The following is a 12,535-nucleotide window of genomic DNA, read 5'->3' as shown; positions in this document are numbered from 1 at the left end:
GCCGGAACGCCATGCCGGTCAAGTCCCGCGTCGACCCCACACGGGCTCCGCGCAGGCGCGCTCGGGTGTGGACGGCGTGCGGCGAGGGACACGCTTCGTCGGACGTACGCTTCCGGCCGGCTGGCTGCGTGGGAGCCGCCGCGATCGCCGCCGCAATCGCCTTATTCGCCGCGGTGACTTCCAGGGATAAAGGCGGAGCCGGGTGGTAGGCAGTGGTTCTGAGACCTTTGGTCGACCTGCTGCCGGAGGCCTGCTGCGCGACTCGTTTCTGCCGTTGAGCGAGGGCTCGGACGGCGCCCCGGTTGAGCCGTCTGGGCAGGGACCCGACCCAAGTACTTACACCTGCACCTGCGGAGAAAGCCCAGGTGGAACCCTTGGATAACTTGAGGGTCTGGTTCAGATGAATTAGGAAACTCCAGCAGGGTTTGCTGGTTGCTTTGTTTTTACGGTGGCAAAATACACATACTGCAGAATTTACCAACGTAACCGCTTTTAGGTGTACAGCTCAGGGATATTAAGCACGTTCTCTTTGTTGTGCGAGTATCACCAGCATCCATCTACAGAACTTTCTTATCGTCCCTAACTAAAATTCTGTGCCTGTTAAAACACTAAACTCCTCAGCCCTTGGCATCCACCATCCTGCTTCCTGTCTCAGTTCGACTGCTCCAGGAATCCGAAAGAAATAGAGTCAAACAGTATTTGTCCTTTGGAGCTGGATTATGTCACTTAACAATGTCTTCAGGGTTCATCTGAGTCATCTGTCAGAATGTCCTTCGTTTTTAAGGTTGAATAATATTCCACTGTATTGACGGACATCTCTTCATTCATCAATGGACATTTGGGTTGTTTCCCCATTTTAGCTATTGAGAATAATGCTGCTGTGAACATGGCATACAAACGTCTCTTCAAGTCCCTGCTTTCTGTTCTCCTGGGTATACAACTAAATGGAACTGCTGGATCATCTGGGCAGACTTAAATGGGGAAGTGATATCCGATTTACATTATAAAGTCACTCTGGATTTTGAAGAATGAACGTATTCCACAGAAATACCCAGACCTCTGCATAAACATGGTGTCTTAAACCCATATATTTATGTCTCCTTCCAGAAGGTCACTTATGAAAAATGATAGCAAAAAAAATTTTTTTTTAAAAGGACAAATTCAAAAAGATGTGCTTGAATTCACAGAAGAAACCAAGCAAAGAGATCAGCTGACAAAATTTTGAAAGCTGGAAATCAGATTGTTATTGATCTGAGAAGATGGAATATCAATTGCCTTCACTGAGGGAAGCCAAGAAGCAAGCTCATCCAGTCCTGTGAATCTGGAAGAGCCAGATGAGTTACAGGCACTAGCCCCAACAAAACTGGGTCCCTGCTTGGCCAGCCCACCACCAAGGACAGTGTCACAAGTGCAACCCATGTACAGAAATCTTCCAAAGAATGTCTGAGTAGCTTTGACTCTTTTAACAATGATACACATCCAAGTATTTACAGACATTTCAGGTAATCCTGATAGAGTAAAACAAAGATCAAATCAACCCTGAATATTCATTGGAATGACTGGATAGAGCCAACTCATTGAAAAAGACCCTGATGCTGGAAAAGACTGAAGGCAAAAGGAGAAGAGGGGACAGAGGATGAGATGGTTGGATGGCATCACCAACTCGATGGACATAAATTTGAGCAAACTGTGGGAGATAGTAAGGACGGGGGAGCCTGGCATGTTGCAGTTCATGGGGTCGCAGAGTTGGACATGAGTTAGTGACTGAACAACAACAAAGATCAAATAGAAAAAAAAAAAAAAGAACCCTGTGAAAACAGAAAACAGCACACAAGACAGAAGAAAATTTTAAAATATATACAGTTGAGATCCCAAGGGATATTGTATCCATGAAATAAGGATGGGAGACTATCAGGAAGGAATGTTAAGAATGAAAAACTAGGGAAGGAGGGCTAATGTAAATGAGCAACAGGAGAGTAGACCCAGTGGAAAGGGTGGTATATAGGGCCTCTCAGAAGGTCAGGGAAAGTCTTGGTCTAAGGGGCCCTTGCCCTATGGGGCCAAGTAGCTAAACAGTTGTATTGTGATATATTTTACTACAAATTTTTAAACATTTAAAAAATTCCAAGAGCAGTCCTCTGGTCACTCATTTCTATCAAAACAACAGCAATTATTCTGAGAAATTAAAATCACCACTGAAAATGCTACATTATAGTTTATTGTGATCATAATTCAATCCAAGGTGACAGGTGAAATCATCTCTGCTATATTTAAGTTTCTAGGGCAGCACCACCTGAGGACAGCGATTGCCTTTTTAAAACACGATTCTGACATTAAGAGATTTCTGTTTCTCCATCCATCATGTTCGAGTCATCTTGAATCTCATGATCTAGAGCCTGGCTGGCTTATTTCTGTTCTCTCACCCCACCCCAGTCATCAGTATGTCTGACACCCTCTCCAGGTCATCTTCACTTCCCCAGAGAGGCCAGGTAGGCGTACCAGAACAGAGCCACCAAGTTTGCAAAAAGCACCCGGAACTGCCAGAGAGAACAGATGGTAAGGTAAAAAGTAAGAGGAAGGCCCTGGGCACACTCATCAAGTATGAGGCCCCCAGGACAGTGCTCATCCACTGGTCAGCCCATCCACCCACTGCTGGATTTACTGAGTCTTTACTTTGCATGAGGCACTGTGCTTGGGCTCCAGCAGAGAGGGTGAGGAAGACAGTCTCCCTGCCTGATGATGTTAACTGGACAGTAGGGAAAACACTCCTTCACTGATCACTTCAGCTCCTGGTAGGCCTCTTACCCCAGGACCAGACATCATGTGGGTAGCTTCACCTGGCTCTTCCCTGACAACTCCATGACCAGTTCACTCAGACCCATCCTGTTGCCACTATCTGCTTCAATGATCTGACAGACGTACTCCCACCTAAAATCACCTTTAGTTAATTACTGAGTCTCCCCTGCACATAAGCTCCAGGAAAGTAGCAGTCTGGCCTATCTCATTAATTGCTCTAGCCCAGAGTCTACAGCCACAGGGCATACAGCAGGTGCTCAATACATACGTGTTGAATAAACTCCCTGCTGCTTAAGCACTCACCTGCAACCACCTTTTAGGGAGCTCTCTGACCCCAAGCTTGCAGTACTGCCCCTAAGCTACTCAGAAGGATTCTATTTTCCAGCCTCTCTACTCTCATCCACAGGCCCCTCCACATCCTCAGCCATTCTGTTTTCTCATGTCTTTATTTCACTCTCTATATGTCTTAGAACCTGTGGTCCATATCCCCGGTTTTCTTCCCTTCCTGTTCCTCAGTTGTACTCCCTTGAAAAACCATGATCCTCCCTGCTTCTCACCTGCCCCAGGCCCCTGCCTGGGGCTGCTGGCTCCCCCATCACCAATCAGCTTCCTCTCCTATCTTTCACAATGCCAAGCTGACCACTACTTTATTCCCCTCAAAATACCCATCAGCCTCCCCTGCCCTTCCCGCCTCCCTCCTAGAGGAAACGGGGGTCCCCAGTCAACAGTGACCTCCTCTCCTCTGCTCAACGGGAAGAAGTGTCTCTCTGCTTATGTGCCACTCCCATCCCCACCCCTCTCCCTGGGGCAGCCTGGGGTGCCATGTGCCTGTCACACGGCCACTCTTCTAGCTGCCAAACCTTCTCCTTCCCTGGACCACTGCTAACTACGGTTTTCCCCCTATGCTTCACAAACTTGTAGTTAGACTTTGTAGTTTATCTTCTACTTTTTCACCCACTCAGTCCTCAACAATCTGGCTTCAGCCCCATCAAGCCACTGAAATTGCTCTTGAAAAGGTCATGTAAGCTAATGGAGACTTAGCGATTTTTAACTTCCAACATCAGCAACTGCTGTCTCTCACTGCCTCTGGTCTTCTGCTATCTTTGGTGTGTGTGGTGTGTGACTACCAAGCCCTCCTTTCTCCCCCTTCCCACCCTTTCAAGGTAGCTCTTTCCCAAGGGGGCTCTTGCCCCGGGTGTCTTTCCTCTATCTAAAGCAGGGTGGAAACCAGCTTTTATGAGCTAATTTCAGGTAGATTACTTAAATAGTGTGCAGAAAAACGGCAACACAGCAGGCTGAGGCCTGGGAATTTCTGCAAAGGCCTGTTTGAGAGGTTGGTGTCTGGGAACTTGGATGTGGGTTTCCACCTTTCTCCTGATGAGAATGGTTCCCTGGGCCTAAAGTGCCTACAAAATCAGTGTGGCTGAAGCTGAGTGGCTGGTCTCCTCTCCGGAGGCTGGAACTCTGGTGCAGGCAGCAGGGTCCATGTGCCAGCCCCAAGTAAAACCCTGGGCCAGAAATACTGCCTTGGCTGATTTTGTGGGTAAATGATCGCTTGCTCCCCGTAGCCCTCAGGGCAGGGAGCATGGGGCACCTGCAATGGCTTCCCAGGATCCAGTCGCACATCCCTTTTGTGTGGCCCTAATAAATCTCAGCTGTGAGCCCATCCACCTGGCAGTGGTCTTGGGACCCAGTCACAGGTGAGCTATACTGGGTGTGAGGACAGTGGACAATGGCAGGGCCTTCAACCAACCGGAGGGTGGCCCCTCAGCTGCCTGCCTAGGGCCAGCGGCCAGAGGTCAGTGAATTGGTTCATGCCCAGACATTGTGCCCCTTACCACTCAGAGCCCGCCCCCGCCTCACTCAGGTTTGGCTCTGATGTCCCTGCAGGTGAGGCTGCCTTGGGCTGCAATCTGTGAAGCCCTGGAGGTTGGGGGTGGGGGTGGGCATCCAACCCTAGAAAGCTGAGCACAGCCTGGGATGAAGGGGCACAGCGTGGACCCAGCTTGGGCCCCACTGTGTTGCTTTGCCTCCTCAAATCCAGTAATGGTAACAACTCGGAGCAGAGAGAAAAGCCTCGGGAGGAATCCAGAACCTGGGATGACCCAAGGCTCGGGAAAAAGGCTAGGCTGTAGGGGAGCTTGAAGCCCCCTGTGGCTCCACGCTGGCAGCTGGCTGGCCTCACCTGCACAGGGATATAGTTGATGTTAATAAACTGCACAGGTGTCCACACTCGCCAGTTCATCCGCAGCGCTGGCCAGAACCCGCTCTTCATCTTGGCAGCGAAAGCGGCGGTGTCCTGCCCCTGCAAAGGTGGGGAAACGCAGACCATGAGCAATACCGGCCTTCTAGGCGAAGGACCCCAAAGCCTAACTCAATGATTTCTTTAAAACTTCATGTTTTGTTCCATTTATATGGACATAGCACATGCGTGTGCTTGATCAGTGATACAGCCAGATGAACTAACAATCCAGTAGGAAGATCATCGGAACAGTGCTCTCATTGTGTGTGACCTTTGCCCAAGACCCCTGAGAGCTGAGTTGATGATGGTGTGATTCACACTGCTGGTCTGGGCACCAGAATTGCAGCTGCTGATGGCTCAGCTGTCAGTTCTTTCCAGAATAACCTCCGAAGTTGATGCATTTCCTATCAAAACTTGTCAGGAGTTCTTTTTAAAAAACAGACCCCAGTAAATGATTCTAAATGTCACCTGGAAGGATAGATGCACAAGAATACCCATCATGAAAAAGAGTAAGAAAGGAAGGCTTGCTTTACTAGAGATTTTTAAAATTCTGTACAGTTAGGGCAATTAAAAAGTCTGGTGGTGGCAGTGGTGGTTTCATCGTTGAAGTGTGTTGAGACTCCATGGACTGTAGCCCACCAGGCTCCTCTGTCCATGGGATTTCCCAGAATAGTGGAATAGGTTGCCATTTCCTCCTCCAGAGGATCTTCCCCACCCAGGGATTGAATCCACATCTCCTTCATTGAGAGGCGGATTCTTTACCGCTGACCCACCCAGGAAGCCCATAGACCAAAGTATATCTCACACTATATTAAAAACACATAATACTACAGGAAAGCATAGGAAAATATTTCTATTATCTTTGGACCTATCGAAATGTACAAAATAAAATCATAAGAGTAGAAGAAGAAAATATAGGAAAATATTTCCAGTATCTTCCTTTAAGGAAGCCTATGAAGGAAAAGACTAGAAGATTTGAATACATGACTTTTTAAGCTTTTGTATGGAGAAAGACACTATAAGATACTTTCTATAACTTACACAAACATTTTTATGAAGTTAAAACAAACACCTAAAAATGGTAAAAATATCTGTGACTTTTATTTGGCAAAGGATGGATATCCTTAATAGGTACAAACATACAAATAAGAAAGAAAAAATGCAAACATTCTAAGAGAAAATGAGCAGAGTTAGTGGAAGAAATACAGATAAGCATATAAAAAGACACCCAACCTCATAAAGATACAGAAAATATTTCTCACCTGACTTCCTGGGTTGGGCAGTGGTTAAGAATCTGCCTCCCAGTGCAGGGGACACGGGTTTGATCCCTGGTCCGGGAAGCTTCCACATGCTGCACAGCAACTGAGTCTGGCACCACTACTATTGAGCCCACATTCTAGAGCTGGAGAGCTGCAACTACTGACCCTGCTTGCCTAGAGCTTGTGCTCCACAACAAGAGTTTAGAGGTCTCTGGGATCACAAAGCTTGTGTCTGAATCCCGACTCAGTGACTCACAGTTACAGCACCTTAGGCCAGTATTTACCCCGTAAATAACTGAAGGCCTCAGCTTCCTCAGCTGTCAAGTGGATTGATGTTAGGCTCAAAGACCTGAAGCACTGGATGCAGAGCTCAGTGCTCAAGAGATGTCAGCTGATGCTATCATTCTGCACCACTGTAGGGAGGACAGACAAGGACAGCCTTTTTGGATAACAATTCTAGGAATTGACCATGACGGAATCCCTATACAACAGGGACAGGTGCACGTCTGGATCACAGAATGCCAGATGTGGAAGCAGCTTGTAGTGTGTGTGCCGTATGGAGAGTGTGGTCTCACATGTGTCATTATGTGGTGGGAACTTTATGTGCCTTGGTAACATCTGCCTTATCCATGTAGGGTATTTATTTTTTAATGAAAATATACTCACTTCCTATTTGGAAGGAAAAAATAGGGAGAAACTGCTGTGGTACCCTCAATCCTAACACAGGCACCCTTCCACTTTCTCCTATCTGATTTCCTAAGGACTTCCCAGATATTTTTTTTTACTATTAGGGACTTATTAGGAATCACAGGGAAGTTTAAACATCTTTCCTACCTCCCACCAGGATCACTTTAGACAGCAATGGGTGTCCTCCTTACTAACAAGAACTTGAGATGTGGTTTCAAAATAAAACCCAAGTGAGAAGTGTTTACTTGCTGTGATTGGTTGAAATAAATGACTTCCAGGGTAGAACGTGACACATCTCAGCACACAGAGGACAGAAAGGAGATGGTGAGGGTGGTAGGTAGTGGGAATGAGGTTGGGTGAACACACCTCTCAAGTTTTCCATTGCCATGTTAAGTCTATGCTGATAAGTTAACTCTTCAGAGCACTTGTGATGTCCACACCCCGAGTGAGCACAGGGTTCTGCAAGGTCCATGGACCCCTCTGGTGTCTGGTGAAGCCCATGCATCCACTTCCCAGAATGTTTTGAAATGTATAATAAAATATGTGGGAGTACAAAGACATCAATTATACTGAAGTATGGGAGTTGGTGACAGACAGGGAGGCCTGGCATGCTTCAGCACACGGGGTTGCAAAGAGTTGGACACAACTGAGCAACTGAACTGAATTGAACTAAACAGCTATCGAAACATTCAGAAACATTCTTATAAACCAGTATATGTGCTTCTTCACTAACACATTCAGTGATAAGACCTGCCGAAAGGTGTAAGGAGTGATGAGCATAAACAATACTCTGGGGTAACTGTGACAATGGACATGTGACAGCCCTCTCTACCTGGGACGCTTACATCAGGCCAACACGTACTGCTAATACTACTGTGCTTTGCTTCTGATATTTCATAGAGGACAATGTGAAACTTCAACTTGACTCAAAAGTTCAGAGACCCTCTGAATTCCAACCACGTTATCCTTATGCCAAAGAATAGCTGGCGTGCATGAGTGCTAGAGACCAACCTCCAGGAAGTTCATGACAAGGAAGAACAAAGACAGGAAGGCGGGTGCGAAGAGAAGGCGGTCCAGGAGGAGCCTCTTGATGCCTGCCAAGGGGACCTCGGAAGGGATCCAGCGCTCCATCAAGAGGTAGAAGAAGTGACCCAGTGGCCCTGTAAAAAAAAACCTGAGGCCCGCGGTGGGGGTGAGTTGGATACACCCTTCACCCTCAAACCCCAGATCCTAAAACCTGCCTCCCTGGAGTCCCTCAGCACTGACTACAGAGGTCTGTGTGGCCCTTCTAGAAAACATGCTTTCAATGCATCTGCTCCAGGCATTCATTTTTGCCTCTGACAGACCAGGCTTGTTCCTGCTTTGCACCCCCTTGTCATCTCATGGCTGGCTCCTTCTCAACACTTGGCTCAGAGAGTTCCTTCCAATTGTCCTGAATAACGAACCTACCACTGTCCCAGCCACTCTCTATTCCAGGCCCTGTCCATTTTCTTCAAAGCATTTATCACTGGATGTCATGGTCTCCTTTGTTTATACAGTGCCCTCTCTTCACCCTTAGAAGGTAAATGCCACAAGACAGGATTGTGTCTGTCTGTTCACTGCTCTGTCTGGAACAGGGCCTGGCTCAGAGAAGGTGCTCGGTAAATAAACAGAAGCATCCCGGGTGTCAGAGCTTTTTATCAAACTCTCTCCGATCATTATCAGGGCTGAGATCTGGTGCTGTGCACTGGCTTGTCTGTATTATTTTTCATTCCAAACAGCACAGTGTACTCAGGAAGAAAACTGAACCCTGCCACCATGTCTACTGGATCAACAGATCTTAGACTCCATGAAATCCAGAATCAAAAGATGAGCAGGGGCCCAGGGGCCTTCCAGCTCCACAGTGCCAAGCCTTTAAAAAAGTGGTTTTCCCTCGTCTTTCTCCACCCTTTCACGGAATGTTAACTGGCCCAGAGCAGCGCTTCTCAGGAGGAAGAAAAACAGGAAGTCTTGAGGATGGAAAACTGTGACTGGATAAGGGGAATGCATCAGAATCACTCCCAGGTGGAGGGATTACCAACCCCTCTTTGGAGGGATTGGGACTTTAAATACATTATGGGAAAAGCTGTGATGACTCAAGTTAGCATGCCTACAATACAAAAATGTTATTTGTGAATTTTGAATTGAAAAAAATCAATCCTATTGCAAAAGATTTCTAAATAATACATCTATACAAACAGTGTTGTTGGCCAGAGAACTCGGGGTGGATTTAATAGATAAAACTTCTGAATCTCTGTGCTTTTGCAATTTAAAAAGTAGTTCAGAAATGACAATTTTCAGGATACCTAAGGATTTCTTTTCTGAATGGTTATGCTCTGAATTTAACAACAGAAACTAACTGGTCATATTTGAGTCTGTTTCCCTCTTTCAGAGTCTTTGGGTCTTGAAGTCGATTTCAGGTTTAGGTGCCCTCAGGCCTCTCAGCTCAATTACTATGGCCACCCTCACCCATGCAATTCAAAATAAAAACCAAATAAAACTACAAAACAAGTGAAGCTAACGTATATCATTCTGATTTTTCTCTCATGATGACTTCAATGCTTTTTTAAAAATTACTTTTCCAAATTAGGTAATTCCAGGTGTTGATATCCTAGCTTTGTCGCACTTAGCCTGCTACTGAGTAAACCGGTCCCTTTATGGAACTCACCCATAGATGGCATATCTGAGAGGCCCGCTGACATCTAGCTTTTGAGAACAGTTTTCTTTTTTCTGCTTCTTCTCAATCAACTGTGCCAGGAAGTTCCCAAGTGCTGACAAAATGCCACTGTGGAGAGAGGGGTATTCAGAAAACAGAAGTGAACTACCGGGACTGGGGGGCGGATATCTATTCCTGCACATAATTAGCACAGTGGTTCGAAGAACATGCTGGGGATGGGTGGAGATGAACCCTTATCAGAGCAGCGAAATGTAAGTTCCCTGCATGAAAAGGTGGAGACGGCAGAACTTAATACACACACAGAAGCATGGTAAGATTTCCAATCGGTGGGTTGTATAAGTGTCATACCAGGATTGTGATGCTATCCTATAATTTTGGGAAACGTTACCCTGTGTAGTTATAAAAGGGCAACACAAGGGTTCCTTATGACGAAAATTTTCTGTATTTTGACTCCGGTGGTAGACACACAAACCTATACATGTGACAAAACTGCATAGAACTTAACACCTACAGTCACAGAGGAGAACAAGAAAAGCTGGGGAAATCTGAATAAGTCCTATGGTCTGTTATCTATGCAGTGTCCTGGTTGTGATACTACAGTTTTACAGAATATTGCCAATGGGGGAAATTGGGGAAAGTATACAAGGGATCTCCCTGTGTTGTTTCTTTCAACTACATGTGAATCTGGGGCTTCCCAGGTGGCACTAGTGGGAAAGAACCTGCCATGCAGGAGACGCAAGAGACATGGGTTCGATCCCTGGATCGGGAAGATCTCCTGGGGGAGGGACTGGCAACGCACTCCAGTTATTCTTGCCTGGAGAATCCCATGGACAGAGGAGCCAGGTGGGCTGCAGTCCACAGGGTCGCAGAGTCGGACATGACAGAAGCAACCTAGCACACATGCACATGTAAATCTACAATCATCACAATAAAACTTTCAAATAGAAAGGTGGAGACAGGCCCAGCCAGTCAATAATTGGTCTATACCTGCATTCTGAGAAGCTTTCTAAGCTATAAAGTCCAAAATTCTTGGACGAGACATGGAGTCTCTTGATCTGATCTTTCACTACTTCTTCCTCTTCCTCTCTCTTGGTTGTTGTTCATTTTCTCCAGGAACACAGGCCTGTCTTCCACTCCACCACTATTAGATTGCTCCTCCCGCAGGACCTTTGCTCCTGCTGTGCCCTGATTCTCTTTTTTGTACAGCCTGTTCCTTCTTCAGGCTTCTATTTAAGTGTCACCTCCTCAAATAAAACTTCCCTGACCACTTTATCTGTGTGATACATTTATCTACTTTTTGACTAGTTCTTTACTAGAATGCAAGATCTGTGAGGGTAGGGACAGGACCTACTTATCTCAATCATCGCTAATGCTCCCCCAGACAGGAAGCAGCTGTACACATGTATGAAAGGCTATATTAATAAAAGGGGAAAAACTTGTAAAACGGATTAATTAAAAGGAAGAGGGGATGTCTCATAAAATGTTTAGTACTCCAAATCAAAGGGCTCACCTAACGAGCAAGGAGGGCACTGTGTCAGCTTTCTCCCAAATGCAAAGCTGCTGAAGCATGTCTTAACACCTCCCACCCAGTCTAGCCTTCCTCGCCCTTCCTCAACCCATTTAGTCCATCCTGTGGTGGTCGTGGTTTAGTCGGGAAGTCCTGTGCGACTCTTAGGACCCCAGGGCCTGTAGCCCTAGCCCGCCAGGCTCCTTTGTCCATGGGATTTCCCAGGTAAGAATACTGGAATAGGTTGCCATTTCCTTCTTCAGGGGCTCTTCCCGACAAAGGAATAGAACCCGGGTCTCTTGCATTGCAGGCAGATTCTTTACCGACTGAGCCATCGGGGAATCCCCAGCCTATCCTGGACTCAAAACAAGAACCCGGGTCTCTTGCATTGCAGGCAGATTCTTTACCGACTGAGCCACCAGGGAAGCCCCAGTCTAACCTAGCCTCAAAACAAAAGCAGGTACTAACGAACTGGAAGGTAGCTGCAGAACCTGCGCAGAGCCGAGCGGGTGACAGATGTTTCCCCCAGGCCCTTTTACCCCGGACGACCGCCACCTCCGGGGCAGAGGGGCCGGAGACCCGAGATCTGCAGCAGGTCCTTCAGCTCGTGCACTCCTTTAGTCTGGTCCCTGGGTCCACATTTTAGGGTGTTTACGAGTTAGAGCTCGGAACCAAATATACAGAACAGCACGTGCTAAGAGTTCTGGTTAATTTAAGGCATCTGGAGGGTCATTTTGACACACCGGGATTTTGCCTTCCACATTCAAACCCCCACGTTGGATGCACTTATGGGGCTGGGTCACCGGCCGACCGAGCTCTGGGCCGCGCCCACCCTCGCACCCCCCCACCCCCACCCCGGCCCCGTCTCGTGCCCTCCTCCGCCGCTCCGCGCAGACCTGGTGGCCGCTTTGGTGAGTACTGGGTAGAGCCGCAAAAGGCGCAGGTACTGGGAGAGTGCCCGCCGCGGGAGCGGCCCTAGTCCCGCCTCCGCCCGCAGCTTCGACGCCGCCGGCGCCATAGTCTTCCCCGGTCCACGCCCACCGGGGGGCACGGACCCCACTCCTGGCTTGCCGGGCGCTGGGCCCAGGGCGCGGGGCGGGGACGGCCGGACATTTCCCGCCCCGCCGCGTCCCGCAGTGCCGCCGGGTACAGACCCCTGGTTACGCAACGCGCACCTCCGCGCACTTTTCCCGGACTCCCTAACCGGCCACCTCCCCCTCGGGCGCCGGCGGCGATTGGAGCTTTGTGGGGCGGGGTGCGACGAGCCTCCTGATTGGGCGGTGGGGCGCTTCCGGCTTCTCGCGAGAGTCATTGCGAGCGCGCCAAATTTCTACAGTGAAGTGGCGGGG

At 48.0% G+C, this 12,535-nt stretch overlaps 2 protein-coding genes across 2 annotated transcripts in view; both read right to left on the bottom strand.

Annotated features, from left to right (window-relative positions):
* PGAM5 (phosphoglycerate mutase family member 5) overlaps positions 1 to 557 on the bottom strand; it is an 8,160-nt gene extending 7,603 nt beyond the window's left edge. Inside the window, exons 1-2 of the mRNA XM_010852528.1 lie at positions 479 to 557; positions 3 to 348 (exon numbers count right to left, since the gene is read on the bottom strand). Coding sequence (XP_010850830.1) covers positions 3 to 348; positions 479 to 557 — 425 coding nt within the window. The remainder of the gene's footprint in view (positions 1 to 2; positions 349 to 478) is intronic.
* Positions 558 to 2,196: 1,639 nt separating this feature from the next.
* On the bottom strand, positions 2,197 to 12,403 carry PXMP2 (peroxisomal membrane protein 2, 22kDa). Its single transcript, XM_010852453.1, has 5 exons — positions 12,083 to 12,403; positions 9,671 to 9,787; positions 7,996 to 8,158; positions 4,982 to 5,101; positions 2,197 to 2,537 (listed from the first exon to the last, which is right to left on the bottom strand). The coding sequence occupies exons 1-5, from the start codon at positions 12,202 to 12,204 to the stop codon at positions 2,469 to 2,471; spliced, it is 591 nt and encodes a 196-aa protein (XP_010850755.1). The 5' UTR covers positions 12,205 to 12,403; the 3' UTR covers positions 2,197 to 2,468.
* Positions 12,404 to 12,535: the final 132 nt, after the last annotated feature.

The sequence above is a fragment of the Bison bison genome, unplaced genomic scaffold (genome assembly GCF_000754665.1).
Source record: "Bison bison bison isolate TAMUID 2011002044 unplaced genomic scaffold, Bison_UMD1.0 scf7180017864312, whole genome shotgun sequence".
Taxonomy (NCBI): Eukaryota; Metazoa; Chordata; class Mammalia; order Artiodactyla; family Bovidae; genus Bison; species Bison bison.
This window is presented reverse-complemented; position numbering and strand designations above follow the sequence as displayed.

Coding starts and splice junctions, on each gene's coding strand:
- PXMP2 (XM_010852453.1), bottom strand. CDS start 12,204: ATGGCGCCGGCGGCGTCGAAGCTGCGGGCGGAGGCGGGACTAGGGCCG. Junction 9,788..12,082: donor CTCACCAAAGCGGCCACCAG/GTCTGCGCGGAG, acceptor CTCTCTCCACAG/TGGCATTTTGTCAGCACTTG. Junction 8,159..9,670: donor CTCAGATATGCCATCTATGG/GTGAGTTCCATA, acceptor CGCGGGCCTCAG/GTTTTTTTTTACAGGGCCAC.